This window comes from Athene noctua, chromosome 2, assembly GCF_965140245.1.
Source record: "Athene noctua chromosome 2, bAthNoc1.hap1.1, whole genome shotgun sequence".
Taxonomy (NCBI): Eukaryota; Metazoa; Chordata; class Aves; order Strigiformes; family Strigidae; genus Athene; species Athene noctua.
Window position 1 is genome coordinate 96301054 of NC_134038.1, and position 24843 is coordinate 96325896.

At 39.7% G+C, this 24843-nt stretch overlaps 1 protein-coding gene across 1 annotated transcript in view; it reads right to left on the reverse strand.

The window, feature by feature from the left end:
* The window catches only part of LOC141956677 (uncharacterized), a 119136-nt gene extending 99991 nt beyond the window's left edge, over positions 1-19145 (reverse strand). The window contains exons 1-3 of the mRNA XM_074897481.1: positions 19015-19145; positions 11875-11992; positions 9501-9740 (exon numbers count right to left, since the gene is read on the reverse strand). Coding sequence (XP_074753582.1) covers positions 9501-9740; positions 11875-11992; positions 19015-19145 — 489 coding nt within the window. The remainder of the gene's footprint in view (positions 1-9500; positions 9741-11874; positions 11993-19014) is intronic.
* Positions 19146-24843: the final 5698 nt, after the last annotated feature.

Here is a 24843-nt window from a genome sequence, read left to right on the forward strand (position 1 = left end):
GCCCACTGTCCCGCAGCCGCAGGGAGGGAGCTTGGTGTTGTGCCACCTGCCCTTCATTAACCTCCTCCTAGGTGGCGAGCCTGAGAGCAGGGATTTGGGGCAGGGCCAGCACGATCCGTAGGCATGGATGCACAAAGGCTTTAGGCACATAGCTCCAATTGGAATCCACAGTGGTCCTTGAGTGCCTCTGCGGGTTTGGGTTGTCTGGCTCAGGTACAGGGCAGGGAATAACTCAGGTGGTTAAAGAAGGAGGGGAATCAGTAATTGCGCTCTCATAAGAGACTCGGGGCAGTGCCTGGGATGAGAAAGGCACAGGCAGCTCTAACCAGTTTGTTTTGATGGACTGTTTTGTTTCTGAAAAAAAAATAAAAAAAAAATAAAAAAAAAATTTGAAAATCAGCAGTTATATTTTCCCAGCCAATGGCAACCTCTTTTGAGGCACTATTTGGTAAGTTAGTCCACAAACCTGTACCAACACTGTTGATGTTCAAAGAGCGCACACTGCGTAAATACACCTTCCTGGGTTTTAATGGGTCTACTCTAACACCTTAGCTCACTAATTCTCCTTGCTCAGGTAAAATTTCTGTTGAGGCCTGTGAGGTATATAGACTTTACAGTGCTATGAAAGCATCCAACGCCCGCTTTTTACTGGTGTAATTTCTTCTGCAAAGAGAGATGCAGCAGAGAATAAATAATGCTTGTGTGTGCCTGCACAGGCACAAGTAATTCTTCTTAGTCTGCAGTTAACAGTGTTGCATTTAATTGAATTAAATCATAGTGAACTAAAATTATCTCTTGTCACTATTTCTGAATTCAACTGTTTTATATCAGTTTTATTGTAATATATCTTCCTTCCCCATATGCCACCATAATTCCAGCAAAGAAATCGTTTACTCTAGAGAGAGAATGAATTCTATTTGAATATTTCAATAAACAGATCCAGCATGAGGATTTTGGGGTTTTTGTCTGACTTACTCTTGGGCTTTAACCTTGTCAGAGAAGAAATAAACCTTTGTTCCACTCCTCTGTGTCTTCAAATGCTTTCAATTTATAAGAAAAGGGATAAAAATTACATTACTTAAAGTAACACAAAAATTTGATCATGAAGCAACTTGATTAAAGTGAATTAGAATATGCAAAGGCAATTCAGTATTTACTTATTGTATAGAAAAATCTTGCAAAACACCATATAAATTAACAGCTCATCGTTTCTGGTTATGAAAACTGTAGCAAATGAACCTTACTGGTGTAAAACACGGGTAGAAAACCTTTTAAATAGGAAGCAGTTGCTATCAAACTATTTCATTAACAAAAAATTACTTCACTAAGTAAAATGAATAATGCTGGAGACAAGGCTGTTATTGCCAAAATAAGGTGGAGCTTTCACAACCAGATTTCAAGCCCTCCCTGTTTACCTGCAAGGCCAGCATGCAGGCAGAGGGAAGGGCATTCTGGGGAAGTGTTTGTGTAACTTTGAAATTTATAAAAGGCCAGAGGGGAGGGAATAGAAACACAGACTGAGGTAAAAATAAAATATCATGTTATTAGGGTTTTCCAAAGGTCCTATCTATCATCAGAATGTCCTGGAGTAGCTGGAAACTTACTTCCCCAGCTTTCCATCGCTGCCTGTCTTTGAACAGGTATCTGAATACAAAATAGCACACAAATCAAAGGAGGACCATGTAGTGCACTATCATTCATTTCCCCATATATTTTTTTTTTTCTATTTTCTGAAAAAATGAACAGACCTCTCAAGGCTGACATAGCTCAAACTACTCCCTGCAGCTTTCAGATCTTCATAAACCTTTATGCAGTACCACCATCTTTCCTTTGATCCCATACCCCAACCTCCCAGATCGTGGGGGACTATAGACCAGAAGCAGTTGTGGTGCAGCACATGTGCTCAGGATCACAGATGAGCTGCTTGGAACTCAGGGAAGCAGTATCTGTAAGCAGGCAGTTTATTCACCACTCTCAGTCCCACAGCAGAAGCAGTGAGCAGGATTTCTCCTGAGAGACTGTGCCAAAGCACCCCAGCACCTTCCCAGAGCCTCACCAGGTGCCCCAATGCAAACACCTCCTGCCCTCTCCCATGCTACCAGAGCAGCAACGTTCCCCACTGTCTCCCTTTCCTCTAAGAGAGATAACTCAGGACGCAGTTATCTCTGGCAGCATCACATGCGCCATGACTACCTTACACCAGAGGACCAGAATCTGGCCTTTTATCTTCCCAAATACAGGGGAATAATGTCTGCATTCTGTGCGCTTTAGCCTCTGCATCTGTTGCTAATTGTCCTGGCACATCTGCTGCTAATTCTTTTCTGTTCTTTGACCAGCAGGGAGTAGTAATGTATGGTACAGCCAGCTCTAGCCTCCCCGAGCATTTCTGTTGATATACCGCTGGCCTGGGCAGATTCTGACCTCATCTTGCAGGGGGAGAAAATTGTCTTTGTAAGAGGAAGGCAGGAAATCCAGTTCCTTCTCCTTCCACTCCTATCTCTTTTATTCCTGAGATTGATTCCAGCATGGTCAGAGCATGAGTTTCCTGGGATAACGTAGGCCACCGACATGAAACAGAGCAGTTTATTTCTTTTGTATCAAGAAGACACATACTTTACTCAAAAACCACTTGGAGCCAAGGAGTCTCATGAAGACATGGCTCATTCAGCACACAGGGCTGAGTCACACAGCAGTGCTGCTCTGCCTGCCCCAGGCTCCAGTGCAGGAGCAGGCAGCTTTCTTCTCCATTTTGCTCCACCAGCTGCTCCATCTCAGGTCTCTTTCCTGATGCTGTTCTGGATTCCCCATCACACCTTGCGTACCACAGCATCTGCTTCCCCCATAAGCTTTGGTCCAGTCAGGGATGCAGCAATGCTCCCTTCACCAAGGAAGCTGTGCCAATGAAGAGTTCATGCTCCTGCAGTATTTCCTGGATGGTCCAGACCTGGACAGGCTCTGCTGTCTTTCAGGGGCTCAGCTATCACTCGTCTAGCAAAGAAACATGAAGACCAACTCCTGATGAAAAACTCTCTTTTCCTTGTGTGCTCTGTTTTAAAATTGCATGTTTAAACAGGATCATTGTTTGTTCTTTTGTGGCATAATCTTCCCATTTCTGCAGTACAGGTTTGCAACTAACCTGATCATCCCAAGTTCACAGATAGCTATTTAAAATGTTAAATGTTTCAAAACCAGATATATTAAGGAAAAAAAATGTGTCTTCTGATGGTGTTTTGCTGGCTCCTACAACTTGCATATACGGACCAAAACACGGCTTAAGCCCCTTTTTGCAGTTTCAGAGTGTCAGCTCTGGTGAGTCATGGAATTGCTCTGTTTTTCCACTCACAGCATTTTTTGTTGGGTCAGGCATTTATTTTGTTCTTGGTGTCCTCTGTTGTTTGGCGTTTACTTGAAGCTAAGGATAGGAGCAGGGACTGCTGCATTCTGCCTTCCCACTTATCTGCCCCAGATATTATATGACTTTTGTATAATTATTTTATCCTATGGCTCATGTCAAGCTCTTTTACAGATATAATTTCCCATTAGGTAGGGAATAGGCCATGGAGTGGTCCAAAATAAAAGCCTGTCCCTAGACACTCCTTATTTTTAACATATGTCTGCTAGATTTTCCAGCACAGACCACATACCATACCCTAGTTAAATATGATGCATTATAACATAGGCCACATTTCTGAGGTCTTCAGGCAGTATCGGTCTGAGCTCAAGGAGCACAGGGTCCAGTGGGTGTTTCCAAGAACTCCTCCAACCAGAGTACAATGACTAGACAGCATGTGAAAAGTAACTTCAATTAACTACCGAAAACAAAGCATGGGATAAGTAGTGACCTTTTGCTTATGTAAATCAATTGCATAACACTAAATAAGGTAGATGGAATAGATTCTAGGATGCAATGGCTTTGTAGTGTCAGCACACCAGATTTAATGAATCCCTTCAAGTCTTCACACAGTGCTGGAAATACAGCCTTTCATGGTGGGAAAGTCCACCTATGGGCAGCAAAAGTCTTCAGAGAAACCACATGGCTGCAGCTCATAGACGGAACAAGACCTGTGCACAACACAGCACTGGACCAAAGAAGGTTCCTGTGACACATTCTGCTGGGCCCACAGCAAGGACAAAGACTCACGGTCATTTGGGGCACAGAGCACTACTGAAGGGGTAGCAGTCAGCCTGAGCAGTTTTGGGGCTTTGGCCTCGTTGTCTAAGCAGTGCCCAGCCTGAGGGCTGCTTGCAGCATGCCACAGAGGTCTGTCCCCAGGACAGCAAAGCGGCACAGGGGTGCGACACAGCCAGAACAGAATTGCTCTGAAAACATGCATTTTGAGGAGCTGTTGCAAAAGACTTTTAGCAAATAACAATCGCAGACCAAAACCTCAAACAAACCCAGATAAATAAAATAGAAGCAGTAATAAGTATGTGTTCCTGCTGTGTGAAAAAAAAATCAAATCTGCAGTCTTCAGATATACAAGCATCTGCATAAGCTTAGTTCTTGCATTTACCAAAAGGTTCACGTAGCACCTTATCATCCCAACTACAAATAATTGCATCCAGGGAAAATTTAAGTGGCTCTCATTTTGAAAGTCCTCTGGCACTGCCAAGCATTATTACTTCCTATCTTTTTTCATAGTGTATCAAACTCTCATGTTATGTCCTATAAAGTATCCTAGAGCTAAATATTCTTCATCTGTGCCAGCATTTTGCTCAAGAATAAAATAAGGGGGGAGGGGGGGGGGGGCAAAAGTTTGTGCTCTACTTTGCCTAATGATACCTTGTTTTGTAATTACCAAAAGCATCACAGTCCTTAGACAGCTGCTGACATACAGAAAATAAGGTTCTTGAAACTGTTTGTTTCATCATATTTTAAGAATTAATACCTTAGGTCATGTTAATCAGTTTCTGATATATGTAGTTTTCAAAATGCACTTCAGGGAAGAAAATGTTGGAAATGACTAATAACAACAAAGATCTGAACTTTATTCTTTATATATCTAACTCCGAATGGGAACATTACCAAAGTACTTTGCCATCTTAAGTATTTAGGAAGCTTTAAATAAAAAATAAATCCACCTCCTTCAGTGAAATAGAACATCCTCTTTTTCCAAGCAAAAGAGTTCAAATTTATTAATTTTGTAGCCATATTTTAAAATGAGTGTCAGCCCTTGCTAGATGACTGCATGATAAGTGTCCTGAAACTTCAGGAGAAGGCACTAAATTTTTCACAGCATTTGTGTTTCATTTTCAGTGTAATAAAAATATGGTGCCCTTTTAATAATGAATAATAGATCTCCTGGTATGATTTACATGCGTGGATTAAATGTCATGTTTGAAAAGTTGCTGTTTTATTCATATTGAATTTCCCTCAAGTAAAACAAAATGGTACCCATCTACTGTTATAATATTGCTAGTACCTTGCCACACTGATACATAAATATTAACCAGTTGATATACTCTTTAAAAATCTACATATCTGTGAACTGTTCTGTCAGCAATGGTGGCTTTACATGCATATGAACCGATTTAATGCTATCCCAAGTTCCAAGTACATTGTGGGAAATGAGTAGCAACAGTGCTCACATTTCTTTTGCTGAAGTGTTGGTTTTGGAAGGCTAGCACAGAATAAGGACCAATGCCGAATGGGTGCAGCGGGACCTGGGTTAAAAAGCAGCTTGGGGAGCCCAACACTGACATGATTATCCCTGCTTCTCCCCAGCAGTTCTAGATTGACATCCCAGCTGACTGAACAGCTTAATGAACGTTTTTTAAATGTCACTTGCAGGCAACTTCATAGGATTATAGTGCTCTTCACAACAGCTGAACCTTTCCTATCTGAACTTCCCCTTCCGAACAAAAACTTGCTTCCTAAAAAGGCAATCTTTTTTCTGGAAAAGGACTCCAGAAATGTTTATTATTTATTGCAAATACTTGAAATAGGAACATCTTTCTCAAAGGTTCCTTCTCTTAATAGGGAAGCTTGCAATATACAACAAAATATTTTGGTCCCAATAATTGACATTATAGCTGAAAACACTTGGTTTTTGTTGTTAGAGAAGAGAAGCATTTTATCCACACTTCAGTTTATTTCATTGAAGCCAATGAATATTTTGACTCCGAAACGTGAGGATTTGTTCTTATTGTTGTAATTGTTTCATATAACTATCGTAATGTTTACTGAACTAACTTAAGAAGTGCTGACTAAAAAAAACCTCCACTTATTCTTTTTCTGAGCAAACCCAAAGTTTTGCATACCGCAACTCATTTATGCTCTCCAAGGCATCATTAAGCTGAAAAATGTTATCTGGACTTACTAGCACTGGAACACGGATCCTATGGAGCAGTAAGACACTGCTTTATATAAACTGTGAAGAAAAAATGCTTACTGACTACTTCAGTCTTATCTAGGATCTTAGCCACCATAAGACAGCAATAAGGAAATTACACTAGTAAAATCCTTGGTCTAGTGTAAAGATGATGCAGTCACATCTGTGCAGGTGCTGCCAGGGACAATCTAATTGCATAACTGCATTACTAGATGCACAGTAAACATCTCATCTCCTTTCCTAGCCTCTCCTTACTCAACTTTCATTGCAGACCTGAGAAAAATCAGGCAGTGCAAGAGTATATTGGAAGTTTAAGAACAGAGCTGCATTGCTGCCAGAGTTAACCTGCTGCATTTTTGGAATCTCAGCTTTAGTTCATGTTCAGTTTGTATTAAAATGTAGGTGAAGCTTCAAAATAGCTCTTGCTTCACCCAAACCAGACAGCATTAAACCATATAATAAGTCTAAAGTCCCCTTGTATAAACTAAATATGTGAAAACATCTTTGGAATGCTGGGTCTAAAACAAGTCCCCTTCAGATCATGCTGGTAGTTGCTACTCCTAAAATTGAAGAGAGTAATTTGAAACACCAAGTGCATTTTATCGCAATCCAAAGTATTCATACGTGCTTTGTCCAGCATAATTTAAGGAAAATAATTACTTGTGTGACCATCTGGCCTTACTGAAAGCCAAATAAAATTCAACTGGTGCTATTATGAGCCACTGTCTAATATGTAGTCAGAGGTTATTGGGGGAGGTAGGTTGACAAACTAAAAAGGAGGACAGTAAAGGAGGGGAAAGAAGGGAAGCTGGCAAGCTGGAGCAAAGAACATTGATTAATGAACAAAAAACATTTTTGAAAGGTCGGGTGCGCAAGTCAGACTAGCCCTGAGGCAGATCTAACTTACATGACCAGCACTTTCTGTACGCAGCAGGTAACCCATGCTGACACCAACTTTGCCGACATGACAGAGTTATTATTTTTGGAAGGATGTAGTGTTCTGGAACAATTTCTCTAATATATTAGTTAAAACTAAGCTTTCCTTCAATATCAAGCATGCATGTCTTCCTTTTCACCATGTTTACACTGAACTCCTATCGTTATTCCAGCCAATAAAAACAAAACCCTATTCTTCATTTGTGAGCACTTATATTTCCACACCCCCACACCCCTCCCTGTAATATATCCCAGGACAGCAGTGCTGTATATAAAATTGTATCCAAAGCCAAATGCTCATCTGGAGCTCACCACTAAGACCTCTCTACTTATGTTAAGTTTTGCTAACCATCTGAAGCCTAAAATTTGCCTCATCTCACCACAGATCCTAAAGGTTTCTTTTGAAACATACCAAGGTGGAAAAACAGAAAGGTAGAATCATTCAGCATACAACACCTACAGAATGAGCTGGTGGAGGAGATTTCTTAAAATTATTACATTAAGCTTTTGTTGTCCATCATACAGTAGTGAATACAGGGAATAATTAGAAGGTCATTTAATCTAACTTCTCCTCCTGGTCCTGCATTTTAAGTGGACTTGCCCAAGACCTGCACGTTTGTTCACTAGACTGAAAAAGAAATTTGGTGAAGACGCTTATTAAATATCCTCTGTGAGACTCAAAGAGGACTTTAAAGCACGCTCTGGAAAAGTAGTAAAACTACCAAGCATTTGTCTCAGACCTTTGGATGAAGCATTACAGCCACCTCTAAGCAGTTACTGAGGTGTCTGCACAACCCAGTAGAACTAACAGAAAGACAAATACATGGACTTTGCACATACTCCTCACAAATCCATGTCAGGAGTTCTTTTGCACTGAGGAGCAGGTGGACAAAAGATGAATCAATCTGAATTAGATCTTGCTTAGTATTGTGAACAGAGATATGCCATTTTGAACAGGGGGCATCCCCCAGGTAGGAGCAAAAGAAGCAGCCAAGACCCAGGAGAAACACAATACTGAAAGCAAGAGGCAGGGCATGCCAGTCATTCAGTTGTACTGCCCATAGTCTCATTTCAATGAGGCCTGAGAAGGCAATACTTTGTCTTTGAGGCAGTAAGCAGGTTGCATGCACCTTGCCTAGGGAGGAATTCCAGCTCAGTGATTTCTCTGACAAACATGCATTTATTTTAACATCATGTGAGAGGCACATTCACAATTTCCCTATGTACATGATTTTTTTCATGCCAACACCTGCATTTACAGACACCGTTCACTATCCACTACAGATGATAAACAATTAAAAAGCAGAAAATGTGACTCAAAAGCACTTTATATATCACAAATCCAATAGCTGAAATGACCTATTCAAAGTAACTGAAAGCATCAGTGCCATACATAAAAGTTGCTTTATCTGAAAGCTCTTTGGGATGGGGACTATCTGTCTGTTCTGTATCTACACAACACTTCACACAACGGAAGAGGTGGAGGAAGAAATTTACCATTCAGGTCATACTGCAAAATAAATAATTGAAAACAGAAGAGACTCTCCTCCTCATTCTACCAATGCCCAATAACACCAAAAAAACCCCCAAACAAACCACAGTTGGAGAGATGGGGGTTGTTTTTCAAACTGTAAAGAAGCTTTCATGTGCCAGAGAGTTTATCTGAGACCAATGTTTCAACCAGCACTAGGCATTAGCTACAACAGTGAGCAACTGACACACAACAATCCTGCCATGCACAGCATGCTTAGGCAGGAAAATATGTGTGCCTCAGTCACAAAAGACAGAATAGAGCCTCAAGTGTTTGGGCTCCTTCCAAAATAATCCAAATGCTGCTTTTTTGGCAAATGGGGGTCAATGGAGCTAAAAACTCACAGAAGGATTTGGGCATTCATGTGTTTATATACACCCACTCATTCATTTATTATTCTAAAGCTACTTTACAGAAATCAAATTACATAGCTGACAAGCTGCATAGATAAGAGAGAGTAAAAGTAAAATTTAAAATTAGCTGACAACACTATATGATGTAGTGTATATTTGGCACTTTTAGAGTGAGTGATGAGGGTTAACCTAGGGGGAAAAAAATTGCACCTTCCTAAATTGCACCTTAAATTATTAAATAAATTATGAACATGATGGAATGCATTAAATATATAAGCCTGAAGGAGAAAGAGCGGATGTGTTTTAACTTTCAAAGCAAAGACAGCATATTGAAGAAGTGTTGCTTACTGTCTGGATATTTTGTCCGAAGTAGATTTCAGTATTGTAGAAGTTTCCATCGTGACTAACAGGAACCGTTGTCCTGGCCTGAGGCTGCTCCTTCATCTTGTGCCACTCCAGCAAGCCACCACCTAAGCGGCTGAGAACAGAAACCTTGAGGGTGTAATGGCCTTTAGGGACCTTATCTTTGACTCCCCTCAGGCATTTGATGTGAATTTCTATTGGCTGTGGTGTCCTGGAGCAGTCAACCTAGGGAGAAGGCTCCGAGTTACTGACCTGGGTTGAGATGACCTTAACCATACAATTCGCGAGAACAAATTTCTTCAAGAAAATAACTACCGAAAAGCAGACAACATGCTTCTTGTTCAACCTGTAATTACCTATTGCTAACTGAGAATCTGCAATTAGGGAGGTCAAAAGTCACAGAGATGACAGATAAAAAAATAATACAAATACAACTGTTAAAATGTTTGGCATCCTTGGGGGGAAGGTGGAGCTGTTGAAGTATGACACCAGAAGCCATTAGTCTGCAATAACAATGCAGAATTAACTGGAAAACAACACCATTGAAAATAAAGCATGCTTTGCAAGACAGGCACAATACGTGATGTGATGAGCAGGCTGCAGGCACAGAGTGAAAGACAGGGCAGGCCATGTTTTTACACTAATTATTAGCCTTGCCATAGCTATTAGTGCTGTGTAATATGCAGACTATCCTTTCACCTTCTGATTATCATATAATCAGATTCTCTTAAAAATAGTAATCAAAGTGCAACACGTGTAGAGTTTAAAAACAACTCCCTACAGGCACCTTTATTCCAAGTCCAGACAAAAGGAAACATCTGCTGCTTGCTGTTGACAAGATGTTGTCTGAGTTACAGAATGTTTAGTATGGAATAAATGCTGTTCTGTGTATCAGAAATGCCTTTCTGGTGCTTTCCTTGTATGCTTATTTTCCAGTGTGAAGGTTAGCAGAGGGGAACAGACACAGCAGTATGATCCTTAAAAGTCTTGACTGAGTAAAGGTGTAGGATGTGTCCCACTACGCCAGCAGATACTTCAGTGCTGCCCAGATGCAATCTGCAGGGTCAGGCACATAACAAGGTATCCCAGTTTGGCTCCAGTTTTGGCTTCAATGAAAAAAATTGCTTCTGAAATAACTAATCATTTAGTGCTTCGATTCAGCAGTGATTTTTTTTTCCCCCAAGGAATCAATTTCTTCCATTATTTTGAGAAAACACTAGTGCTAGGTCATCTTTAAATGCAGTGTGATACAAGAACCCATGCACTCTTCAGAATCAAATGGCTACCTTGACTACTAGGTTTAGTAGTCTCACAGTTTAAGCCTACAGTAGCTAATAATCTCTTCTTTAATCCTGTCTTGGATTTATTTTGGAAGAGATAGCATATTTCCATATAGATAGAAAGCTTCTGGAATTAAATTAAGCAGTTAAATAAACAGTTGAATTTGTTAAACTTCTTTTGTTTCTCAACACAGACCATACTTAACAACTAATCTGAATGACAATTATTTTCAGCTTAATTAGAAAATCTTAATTAACAATGAAGATTTAACCTTAATATTTTTGGTTTCTGAATCATATATAAAAAAATTAACATTATGTGAATAAATAAGACAATCTTTTTAAACCTCAAGGCAGGATTACTGATGCAGGCAGACTTCGTTATTAAACACATTCTAAATTAAACGCCTCTATGAATTTTATACTGAAATATATTGTGATAGTTTTGCATGCCAAATGTGACATTTTGTATTTTAGATTCATCTTCTGTAGTAATTTTGGAAATGTCATACAAACAAAGATTTTGTCATTTACCAATGGAATTACTATGCATGGCCGGTTAGCCATCTCTTTTCTGGCTCTTCTGGTTGTTTCAAGTCAGCAAGCCATAAAAAATCTTTATCTCTCTGAAACACAGCAATTTGGAAGATAATCGAATAGTGACTGGGGGGCAGAAACGCCAGTCTGAGGAATTATACCACAATCTCTCTTGCATTTACAACCTTCCTCAAAGCGAGTGTCAGTCGAGTAGGAAAAGGAGATAGAAGATTCATCATATTTCAAGCTTGTCTCATTTGCATGGTGGCATAGCTGTCTCATCTCCTGCTGAAAGACTTTGCTTGGCCAGCGCTGACAAACTGTTTTGAAGAACTCTTGCCATGCCCAAATGATTCATCATTAATAGCTTTAGACATTCTCTTTAAGCATATGGTTACTTCTGCTAGAAAGTATATTTTGAAACCTGCTAAATTCTATCCTCTTAAACTAAGACAAGACAAAAAAAAAAAAAAAAGCAATGCCATTGATCTAGTCAGTTAGCAGTTTGCATCAGGGAAAAGAGCACTCATAGATAACCTCACCTTACCACAAGGTCCTGCTGCTTCAGTATTCACACCTGCAAAGTTACCAAAGCTGGCTACCATTTCTTCTTCAGATCCATTCTCCTCTGCTTGCAATGGCTGACTTCCCACTCTGAAGCTGTTAGAAAGGGAAGAGGGAAGAACTGAAAATAAATGAACTACAATGCAGACACAGAAAGCACTTGCTGTTGGAAATACATCACAGTTTGATGTTTTCCTTGAATATATCACAAGCCTTGCAGGGCACCCAGGAGAAACAACAGTGTGCTAAAACAGAGAAATGACTAGGCTTCAAAAAGCAGCATACGAAATATGTAGACACAGCTCCAATTACACAACCAATGTTTGTCAGTCTGTGCCACAGGTCAACATAAGGAACCTAAAGTTCCACTGCCCATGTACGATCAGCTCTTCCTGGCACTGGCTCTCAGGTTCTAGGTTAAGAATATTAAAGTAGAAAGCTATTGCCTCTGTCAACACTTTGAGGACCGATTGACAGCTTCAATAAACTGGAACAAGTTTTTGGAAACCATTGGTTCCTTGAGGATTGGGTTGATTTAAACCACTGAAAAAATCTTATTATATATATAAATCTTACCATTTTTTAAAAAAATAAAACTTATAAATGTGTATATAAATCTTATATCTTTATAAATATTCTAAAATATCTTAATTTTTATATATTAAATATATATATAAATAATATAAATCATATATATGTACATATACACACACATGCACGTACACAGATTTTCAGCTGTATATGAACCATTACATGTTCCTTGGAATTCATATGTTAATATCTTGTGTAGTTAAAGTAATTTGGGGTGTAATTATATGAGCTCAAACATTTTTTTTTTAAAGAGAGGTCCCTGTAGCACAGAATGCCAGCAAATAGCATAAGAACAGCCCCTACGCTGGATAAACCAACGCTGCCTTGCATAGTGGATACACAAAAGGCATGGTACCCTGTGGAGAAAGCCTTGTTCCTAGAGCACAGCAGGAACAAATACAAAACTAAGTCATTTACAGTAAACACTATAAAGCTGTATGCTTTATCAATCCCATTCCATCTTTCAGCAGACGCAGAACCATGAGCACCGGTATCTAAATAGAAATGAACCTAAGTGAAAACATCTAAAGATGTTCTTCTGGCTTCAAAACACTTCAGCTCTTGCTTCCACAGCCCACTTTAAAAGGCTGGGGAGGGTTGTTTGGCCATGCCAGTGCTGCAGTGCTCCAGCCACACTTGCAGGTGGAGCCAGGTCAAGGCAGCAGAGCACAGAGAAAGCCATGATGACACTCAGAAGCTGGGGGCTGAGTGGGCTGTTCGTGGCTGAGGGCCAGCCACATGCCACCCTGAAGGTCAAGGGAGCTGCCTGCAGTGTACTGAGAGGAATCATACAGAGACAAGAAGAAATCACTGTTTCATGTACAGTTGCAATTCTGTAGTAGCTTGGGTGTCTGCAACACAGGCAATCAGAGGACAGGCTCTCTTAGGCTTTCAAGCCCTGTATTCAGTTAAGTTTTTAGCCACAAAAAAAAATGCAAAAATTTGGTGTTCATTAAAAAAAAAAAATCAAAAACCAAAAGCAACATCATTTCCCTGGACTGCTCTTCTGCAACATTTCTTCAGTATTTACTGACTTGCTTTTGGAAAATTCAACTCAAATGTCTTCATTCCTGGTTCCTCCTTTGCAGGCTAGGTGATAGTATGAGAAGCCTCAACATTTGTAAAATAACATGGTTCTTTATCAAGAAAATTACAGAGACTCTGTAATAATGCTAAACATCCCAGACTCATGCACACATGCGATCTAGGTAACACATAGTTCAAATTTTCTCTTCTGAAATGGATACTCATGTCTCCAAGTTCCTGGTATATTGCTACAAGTCAGTTTCTACTCAGACCTTGCCTATGCCTTTTTTTTTTTAAACATATATATACACATCTACATCAGCAAAATTACCACTGGTGCATAGCTAAACTGTTTTTCAGATTCCTCCACCAGTAGAGGAATCATGTAAGTACCCAGGCAATAGCTGAATCAGTTGGAAGGTCTGTGTAGACACTAGTCCCACTAATGTACATGGGAATTTTGCCCAAGCCAGAGCCAGTGACAACTAAGGACAAATTTCCAGTGCTAAGGACTGAATAGAAGAAGCACAGGGTCAACCACCTTTGAAGTTTTATCCCTGAGCTGCAGTTAAGTCAACTTGGATCCAGTTGTCCTAAAGAGGAGATGCTTCTTGAATGGCTCTAGCTAATTCATAGAGCTGAAACATCTGAGAAGTTAACTTCTCTCCTTCAGAAGAGTGGTCTGTTTGGAACTTTGTACTTATTTAGTTTCTCATGATGGAAATTATTTCACTTAATTTGGTTAGAGCTGCATTGACACAGGGGTTCATTAGGACACCCATTTGCTTGCAATTCAATTTAAAATTAAATACACTTTGTTGTTGATTTTATTACTTTTAAACTACTGTATCTATTGCCTTTATTAGCTGCTAATACACAATTATGAAGGTAAACAGCTTTCATTACTGAACATCAAACATTTAAATAACCACATTTGATCTCTTTTCGGGTTGCACGATTTTTCTCCTTTCCCTCCTTTTGCTGGTTATTAGATTTAAGAGAATAATTTATTCAGTGAAGGTAGGCCTCTTTTGCGCTCACCACCATGCTCATCAGCTGTCACAGAAGAACATACGTTCCTTTGCTGTATCATGAGAGTTATTTATTTCCTCCATTCATTTCTTTACAGGTAATTTGATGCATATATTTATCTGAAGGTCACATATAGCTTGATCATGAAAACATTGCTCCAATTCATATTTCCTTCACTCTCTAAGGATAATTCAGAGGCAGGGATGAAGGGCACTGGGAGAAGCGTCACCTTTTGAAGTGCATTCTGTGTAGCACTTAAAAATTACAGCCCAAGCTAGGGATCTGAAAATGGAGGTATCCAAAACAGAGGCCTCTCTCAAAAGCACAGGCTTGATTTTTCTAGGCCTGAGGTCCTTTGTCTGGGAGAAGTTCCATTCATTAATATCTGGAAAGCACTGAAAAATCTGTGGAAGGAAAGCACATTAGATAGAAGTACAAAATAGCCCTTATCTGACATACCTTTGGAAGAATTCATGAATCCTGGCTCGCAACTTTTGTTTTTTGTGGTGAGAGACTTCCTTGTGGTGCTTTGTGTCCCACATGCCAAAAAGAAAAAAAGAAAAAGAAAAAATTTACAGTTTGTTTCCAAATGTACAGAAAGACCAGGGAAATAAAAGCCATAAATCTGCAATTTTCCTAGGGTTTGCCTTAGGTCTTCTGGTTGAAGGTTTTCAGAAGCAGCTAAGGAATTTCAACCACCATTCTTTTATTCCATTATTTTTTCCAAAACTTCTCTCCATATATTTTTCCATATTTACTCCATCATTTCCAAGGGAAATGGAGCTCTAATCTTGTTTTTAAAGTCTGATCAGTACAATGTATATTTGTGCATGTAGTGTCCTACAGTACTTATTTTTGCACCACTTAATACAGAATCATATATATGCATGCATTATGTATATGCAAGTATACATGTGTTTGTACACACACACCAAAATACAACACACAAAGCAGTTAGGCATAGACCACCAGAGAGCCCACAACTTTCCCCGCTTTAAGTCTGCTCCAAATCTTGATGCCTTGTCTCACCACAATTGCTTTTAAATGTTTGGTAAGAGGGACTGGCATTTTTGAAGGTTGCAATGCATAGGAGGCTAACTCACATGAGCAGTCCTCGCCCCCCATGGTTCTGCAGCTCTCCAGTGTGTGAAGCTGGAGGGCCTGAAGTTATTTTGTTCTTGCACAGCAAGCTGAAAAAGTCATTCCATCAAGAAGCTATCACCCACAGCTTTTGGGCTGTGTTTCTCTGTGCAAAACCTGAAAACAATAACCCTGCTGAAGGTTGTAGACTCAGGAAAACAAAATTTTTCTTCCCGACCTGCACTGTTCAGAGATCTTGCTGAATATTCAAGGGTATTTTTCATGCCTGGATCTTCTACTGTTGTCCTTGAGACCAACATAAATTGTGCATACAACACAATCAATATACAAGAAGGCTTCCTACTGTATACCCTGTACTGTTGTCTAAACAGTGTAAAATTATGCTCTACTTCCACCTCTCATCAAGCCTCAAAGCCAAAAAAACATTTTGGTAGGAAGACAATGTAATAGGCAACGGAGAAAAATTCCCCATTGGAGGCTCCATATCTGGCTATTGAAGTCTTTCCTTTCTTCCAAATCTCTAAGCTTTTTGGCAAATATCTGGCTGTTTTCAAAGAAGCTTAGGAATCTCTGTTGAAGTCAAAGCATCCTGATTATTTCCAAAATGAAAATTGTCAGAGTATAAAAACAGACTACAAAACCTATTACAAAAACCTGCGCAAGTATCTTTTAACATGACTTTTTTAACCCCGTAAAATTAAAGCAGAGATAACACAGTTGCCTTCAAATACAATATGATTTGTTGGTAGCCTCAGAAGAGAGCCTCAAATGGATGCAATAAATCCTCCAGGCCCTGGTCAAGCATTACACATACACGATTAAAGGTGACATGATCAAACTAGTTCAAACCAAGACCTTCCAGCTTTCTTCCATATGGCAATTGTGTCATGGGCAATCCTCCCTTCACCACTGCTCCTCCCTTAGTGGCAACCAAGCCCTCCTGCTCCTGGAGAGCTTTTGGCTGAAGTTCATTAGAAGTCCCTGGAGCAGGGAGCGAGACCCATTTCTCTTCCACCCCCACAAATGCTGGCACTGATTTTCTTTCCCCAGCTCAGTGAATCACCACCTACGCTGCATCCCCAGGAAGGGCTGGGAGCTGGCTCCAGTCCCGGCTCTGCTCCAACAGAGCTGGTAGCTGTCTGGTTAGGGTGATCAAACCCACCACATGCACTTCCCGCAGTCCAGTGGGGACTGTGGCCACCATGGAACATGCCAGGAGAAAGGGCAGGTTGTTCTTCCCTGGCTGCCCCGTGGGGATGTGCTCTCACAGGCTCAGGGGACCCCTCCCAGCAGCAGCAAGGACCAAGCAGTGATTTTCATAACTCCTGCAAGGCATAGGCACCAGGTTTCCATGGCTGGGGCATCTGGGAGGGTGTCCAACACTAGAGTGCAAAGTCTCTGAGAAGTTTTAATGACAAAAACCATGATTTGAAAGAAGTCAGGTGTTTCCAGAGTTTGATAGCAGATGGAAAGGGGTTTAAAGTTTTGGGCTGAGGCAGTTAAAGCTAGAGTTCAGAAAGTGGAAGGAGGGATTGGTTCATAACTTGTCTTCTGGATCCAGCTCTCAGTGATGCCTGGGATAGAGATTTTTGAGGGGGGCACTTAGATTAAGAAGTAAGATGAAACAGAAAATTCACCTCATGTAGGCTGCAATATTGCAACAATGTTCAGACATTACAAGTCCAGACTTACACTGAGCCAGAAGAAGAAAATTTTTTTTTTTAAAAATTGATTATATTACCAGACTCCCATAGCTGTCCAATCCCCTTGTTTATCTTCCTAATCTTAATTAAATAATGAATATTCAAAAGAAAATATGAATTAGTGCTCTCTGTATGAACTGCACTGTTTTCCATCTCTCTGCCTCTGAAGTGGCAATGGGAATATGATTTAAAACTATTTCTTCTGGATCCTAGTAAAATATTTGTCACAGTGTGTCATGATAATTTTTAAAAAGCTCTATCATCTACCTAATAAATTTGTTAAGTTTATTCAAATCTTATTGAACAGGAAAAGTGCAATGAGTCATGGTTAATATTTCTTTACCTACACTAAGAAATAAAATATATCAAAAATTCAATGCTTAGGGTCCTATTCAGAAAACCTCTATGAGTCTGTAATACATCTTCTACATGATTAAAAAAAAAAAAAACACAGGAAACTTGCTTTAAAATGAATTATTCACCACCTTGAATAAATTTCCATCTTTCCTATTTGCAAAACCCCAAAGTCAGTTATGTAAATTTTAACCTACACTAATTACCTCAGGGGTGTGCAAGCTAAAGGAAAGTAGATGCAGTATAAAAAAAATCCCAGACATTTCCATCACCAGGAAGCAATTTAATAGAGGAAAAAATGTGTAAGTTTTCAAAAACAGAGCAGCCCACATAATTTTTTTTTAAATGTGGAATAATCATTGCTGCAATATCCCTTGAATCAGAGATTTACTGGAATAAACCCAAGTACTTTTTCTCAATGGCATATACCATCACACACATAGCTAAGTGCTTGTTTCTCATCATGACACTGGCATTGCCTGGACTGTAAAAATGACCCGTTGTTGACAACGGGTGTTCCCAACAAGAAGGCATGATATGTAAGTAGATATAAACATTGAGAGCCCCTTCAGGAAAAAAAGTTACTAAAATCTGGGAAACACTGGATATCCTTCAGAGCTTGTCTGGGATGCACTGGAAAAAAACAAAGCGTTTTTTGAAGGCAGAAAGGCTCAATCACAGCACCGCTTTGTCGTATTCCTCATCCCAATATCAGCCACTGCTTTAGCTATGAGCCAGCTCCTTCACACGTCTTTCTCAGTTTCTTCATCAGCTGTCATGAAGCCTAGTTACACAAGTGGCCCATCTACTGATTTCAGAGAGCATGATCCAGACCAGTATTTGATAAAGGCCTTTCAGTCTGGGCTCAGCCTAGAGACACACAATGGTAAATACTGTTTCTACTGCAAACAAAACCAAGAACCTGACTCAATACAATTAATCAGTGCTGACTGGCCATTTTCACTGTGAAACTACTTCACAAATGGTAGGACTTGATTACTTGATACTGTAATTGTCAATTTGGAAAATAATTAAACAAAACCCCATCCAAACACATCCTTTCCTTTTAGGAGAAAGCCCACAAAATTCAGCAAAGCTTTGCAAAATGGAATTGGTTTTTTACCATTTAGCAAAAATGGAGCATTTAGGGAATATATTTACCCACAATTTTTGGTCAGTCTTAGCACTGATATTACAACCTTTTGGTGCGATACTGACCCCACTGCGATCTGAAAGAGCCACTTGAGCCCTGGCACTGTACTCCCTGCACGGAGTCCTGTGCAGGTCCACCTTCCCACAAGTCCTCCTCACCAGGATGGGGGCAGGAGAGGCAGTGTGGAGACGCCACCAATGAGATCTCCAGCAGCCTCCCACTGCCCACAGGGATCACACATACAGAGGATCCCAGTGCTTCCGCTTTGTTCCACTCCTTGAGAAATCATGTTGGTACATTACAGTGCAGGTAGTGCTGCCCTTCCACCCATAAACAAATGCCTGAATAAAAGCTTTAACCTAGGATTTACCCATCTCTGCATCCTCAAGTGTTTTGCAGTGATGGAAATCCTGTCCGCTCCATTTTTACAGATGGGAGAAGTGAGATGCCAGTGAGAAGCAACTTGCCTGAGCTCACTAATCAAAGTGTCGGCAGGACTTGAAACAAAACCCCTGTCTCTATTCTCACTGGTGCCACCTAGTCCTCCTCCTTCACACTCTGGCTGCTGCATCGAGATTCACTCCCAGTGACTTATATCATCTAGTGCACTGTATACCACAAAAACAATAAAAAATTAAGAACCAATCGAGATGAAGAAAAATTATTGCAAGAAAAGTTAACATTCCTTTCAGGCAAAGTGAGATTTTTGAGAGGCTTATCCTCTCCATGTTAGTTACAGACAGATCACAGGGAATTGAGGCACTGAGGGGTAAGTGGGATGAGTGACCTCCATTGAAATCAAAGACTGCAGTACCTGGATAAGGCCTGCTCTGAAAATTTCATTGCCCGTTGCCTGTTGGAATTTGGGTGACCTTGTCTTGGAGGTGGCCACAAACTAGGAGATATACTTGTGTCAAAATCCTGGACACATGATAATATTATTCACTGCGCACTGTGCCAAAAATGCACCACAAACCCTCAGACATGTTTTTAAAAGGGAAAGAGAAAAAGCAACAAAGCAACTCTCCCACCATGACTTTCCTTCCAAATAGAAAATTAAACCAATTTACTGTTCATGAGCATAAAATTAAAAACTTAGACAATTGAGCCATTTGCTAGGGAAAAAAAAACAACAACAACAAAAAAAACCCAAACAAAAAAAACCCTCATACTCTTTTTTAAAACTGATACTGCAGAACACAAAGTGAAATTTACTTTAGTCATGCTACAGACTTACTACATTGTGTAATACAGATACATTTAGTGACAACATTATAGGCTGATCATTTTGATAAATCTGTAAAGCACTGCATTATCTCTAACAATGCTGAGAAGACTGAACTACCAGTCAACACAGGAAGGCAGTATCCTGCTACCAAGGTGGTCACTTTTATAAGACATATATATCAAAGACACTAATTTTGAACAGTTATGGAAACTAGATCTGGCTGTAAAGTAGGTGTGATAAAAAAGGACCTGAACTTCCCCAAAACTCGGAGGTGTTTTCATTCAGGATTTCGACCCAGTTTAAAAGAACTTTAATCACTTTTCTTAAGACGCACTGAGGAAACTCCGAATGGATGTCTGTTACAGAGATATGCCGCTTCTGCAAAATAAAGATTTTGCCTCTCCAGCCTCAAAAGAGAGGACTCATTCCTACCATTTCTGTCTTGCTGTTCACAAAGAGATCACCTGTATTTTCTTCAGAACTACAAGGTACTCCTTCAGATGCTCTTTATTTCACAGTTGAGAAGATGTAGCTTCAAGGTCATAAAGCTTTGATGTCCTCATCAAAATCTACAGAGTGTTGTAAGTGTATGCAAGGACATTTATCAGAGTGTCTGACAGCCATAGCAGAGCACTGAAAAGATACAATGCTGAAATGATGTTTGCCATTGATAAAGAGACTTCAAGCAGAAATGTGCTAGCCTGCCAAAGCTCCACAAGTTCAGATGTCTCCAGATTAGCCTAGAAATCACCAGCTACTAAGAAGCTTCAGGTAATTTGAGCCTAAATAGTAAGATATAACGGAAGATGCTAACAAGATATAATGGAAGATGCTAATCACATTTTATCAGGGAACACACTCCCTCCAGTATGAACTAATGGTTTCCACTAGCATTGCTTGTGCTACAAGTGAATTATGCCAATCTATAGATCTAAAATGAACAGTTTACATTAAAAACAAAAAAGGAAAAATTGTTCATAAACGGTGTAATGAACTTCACGGTTTTACAATCTCTTCTGCTTTCTGGATACTGACAGCAAATCATGGCACAAACAACTGAAGAGAAACTGAAAGGAAATACCAGTCGGAAATACTATGACTTTTTTTGTGGTTTTCCCCCATTCTTCCTCAATTTAAAAATGTTTGTTAATTTCAGCACAGAATGTTTTTATTATTTCTATAGCCTTTTCAAAGTCCCTCATGAAACTTTACTCCTTTAATCCTCTTACTCTTCCCTAAAGCAGGTATCTAATTTTAGGTCTGCTTTGCAGATAGGGAAAACTGAGTCATAATGACTAATTTGCTTGTTACAGCCAAAAAAAACTGATATCGAGTTCTGAGATCACAGTCTATCCTATCTTTCTGAGTGCCCATTCTTTTTTCTGACTGTCAATAATGCATTGCCTGACAAATCTGTCTCCATAATTGTAATCTAAAATAAAACAGGCTTTAACTTTATCCAATAACTTTCATTTGTACTGGGTTTCACATCATCTTCTGTTTCAAGTATGTAGACATGCACTTGAATGCTTCATAATTAAGAGACATTCACTTACAATTAGTATATGAAAATTACAGAGGGAAACAATGCTATAAGTACAGTTCACTATATGATTTTCTTAAATACAACAGTGGAAATGACAAGTTGCCATGCCTAATGATTATTCTCTGCAGAGAACAGATCCTATCCTGCAAGCCCACATCCTGCTCCATCTCTCTGCTGAAAATTATAGGTGGAAATCACATTTTCAGCTGAAATGTAGGCCCTTGTTATCTGATTTGAATGCTGACATAAGCAATTGTATCATAACATCATACCATACTGACACATCTTTGAGTGAACACATTCACTTTAGTATGTGTTCTCACTGTAACCCCCTAGTCCTGAAATCTGCATCTTGACTAAGCACAGTAGTGAGAGAAACCAACCGTGCTAACAGATTGCCAGCAGGTTGAGCAACAGTGATGATTTCCCACCTTTGTACTAAGTAAGCAGGCACGTAATGCAACTGGACTGTCTTTCCCAGTATTTCTACACTTCTCAACTTGCAGATGACCTGGTTATGTTTCACACTAACAAACCAGTGTGAACAACTCCAAAGCCCTAAAAAACTCAGATTACACATGGAAAGCCCGATATACCTCAAAATTAGGTCCTACTTTGAGCAAGAGGTCGGACTGGACAGCCTCCAGAGGTCCGGTCCTTTCCCACCTGAATTAATCTGTTCTATGAAGTAGAGGTCAAAAGTACAACCCAGCATAGATTCCACTTGACAAATTCAGCTCTACTCTAAGACTGCAGAAGCAAAAAAGTCACAACATTTAGAGCAATTCATTTATCTGTAGCTCATAAAATCTGTGTAGTCTATTAATGCTGCTAAAGAGTTGCCTGTCTTAAAAGCTAACCAACAGTAGGCAGCTACACCTGTGACTACAGTTTGGCTCCATATGTATTAAAAATACAAATAAAACCTCCCTGGGGGGGAAAAAAAAACTCTGGAGGATACACGAGCAACTAAAAATTGTTTTCACTGTATTTACTTTTGCAGGTTCATACCTCTATACATCAGTAATGTTCACTCTTTCCTTACAATCCTCATCTGAGTTCTGCTTCTTTTAACAGGTGGTCAGTACTTGATGAAGTCATTTAAACTTCAACAGGACTTGGCAGTCACTGATTCTCAGAAGAATCTTTCCAAATTCTGTCTGAACCACAGAAATAGACCTCCTTACTGGAGTTTATATTAGGATAATGAGCCAGAGAGCTGACCAGTCAGATTATCTCAAGCAGCAGCAAATGCAGTACCATCATTTACAGTAGCTGTAGGATTCATTGTTCCAGCTCAATAGAATATTAAGAATTACTTTAGTTGTTGAAATTCCCCCTGATCTTACAAATTGAAAGAATAGAGTAAAAGCTAAGTGAACTCCTTTTCAGTGAAAAATATAATATGGATTATCATTACTTCCATCTAAATGTTTCCTTAACTAAGAATCCACAGAACTCCTGAACAAAGCGATCAAAAGAGAGTAACAAAGAGTAGCTATAGAAATATTACGGGTATGTGATAACAGAGTGATTGGGCCTTCACAAATATATAAACCATCTCTTCCAAGTTCTGCTTATGCTGAAATTCATTTCCATGGTGGTGGGTGTCCCACTTCCACACCACACCCCCCAAAATAAAAAATTGTGTATATCTGAGTGTCCAGAAGAAACTGGGAAGGAACCTTAGAAATTCACAGGCTTCCCAGGCTTTCCAGTGAGAAAGCAGGGGCAAGCTTGATAGAATAAAGATATTTCGAAATCTCAGGTTACCAGCTTGCAGGGTAGAGAAGTCCCCTAGCTACACATACTGGCATCTTGGTCAGGCTTTGGGTCTGCTGGGTAGGTGCTGACGCACGCCTGGGGGCCATGGACACTCATTAGGCAGGACATAAGAAGTCCAAGGGCTAGAAGCCAAATATCCCTAAAATCACCTTGTGGCTTTTCCCCTCAAACATAGGTTTCAGTTAAGTGCTTTTTCACTGGTCCAAGAACAGTCTACCTGGCAGGGCTATAACAAAATTGATGAGCTTGGCTTAATGACAGATTTCAAAAGGAAATTAGGTGCTAAGCACTTCTGACTGGTGTAGATTTCAGTCCATCTGTGCCCTTGTTCTTCCTCTGTAAAATGGAGATACCCATAATTCCTACTATATCACATAAATGACATGTAAACCTTTATACTGTAGAGATGCTTTGACACTCAAATAATGAGTGTAGCATATAGGTAGCTTACCTAAAATGAAGTCACCCACTTTTAAGACATGTTGTAAATGAAACATTTCCAGCTTTTGTATTCTTGACCTGCAGTTCTCAGTAAAACAAAAAAAATGATTCATTTGATCATGACAGCCATTTAAAATCTTGGCAAATGACAAAAAGAAGTAGCCAGGTTTCAGCTGAGGAAGAGCCACCTTCAATTCTGCATTGCTTTTAGGTGCACATATTCCACACAAGTATTATATTCATGAAGAATGATCACAAAGGATTGTGCAATGTTTAGCAGACTATGGCTTTGATGAGGGGAGGTCTGCAGGTACCACCAGAGTATAAATGACAGTATTATGCAACAGGGTAGAACGTGCAAGCAAATGTGCATTTATATGACTGCGGCCCACTGATTAAATTCCTGATTGGAGGATAGATTTGTCGTGGTCTTACACAGTATCAAATTTTACCCACGTATTATCCACCATTAACCAAAGGAAAACTGATCACTCCATCATCATATAAATTGATCTCACTGTGACTTGGCAAGAATTCAGAGCAGTGATGATATTGACCCTGTAAGAATATTAGGTCTAATGCCCAGAGGCATTAACCTTTGTTTAACCAAAAGGTAAATCTCTTGATGAAAGGCAACATTTTATTATTATCCACCTGCAACAAATAGCTTATTTCTTACTACTATAACTCAACTGCTGGTACTGAGGAGCAAAACTTGCACTTTACTTTCAGAGACTCTTGAGTAATTCACATTGAGGTCATGGATCAAAACTGATTATATAGCTGTAATGATCAAGTCCTGCAAGGTGTTACACCCAGCACAAAGGGCTAAATGTAGCTGCTGAATCCTGTAGAGACAGAGTTTGTGAACAAATTGCCTTTAGTTAAGAATACCAACGAAGTTACAGGAAGAGGATGGCCAAGCAGGAAAGATGTTCTAGACTTCTGGGGCAGAACTGATCCTTCCAAATGCCCCAGTATTATTTT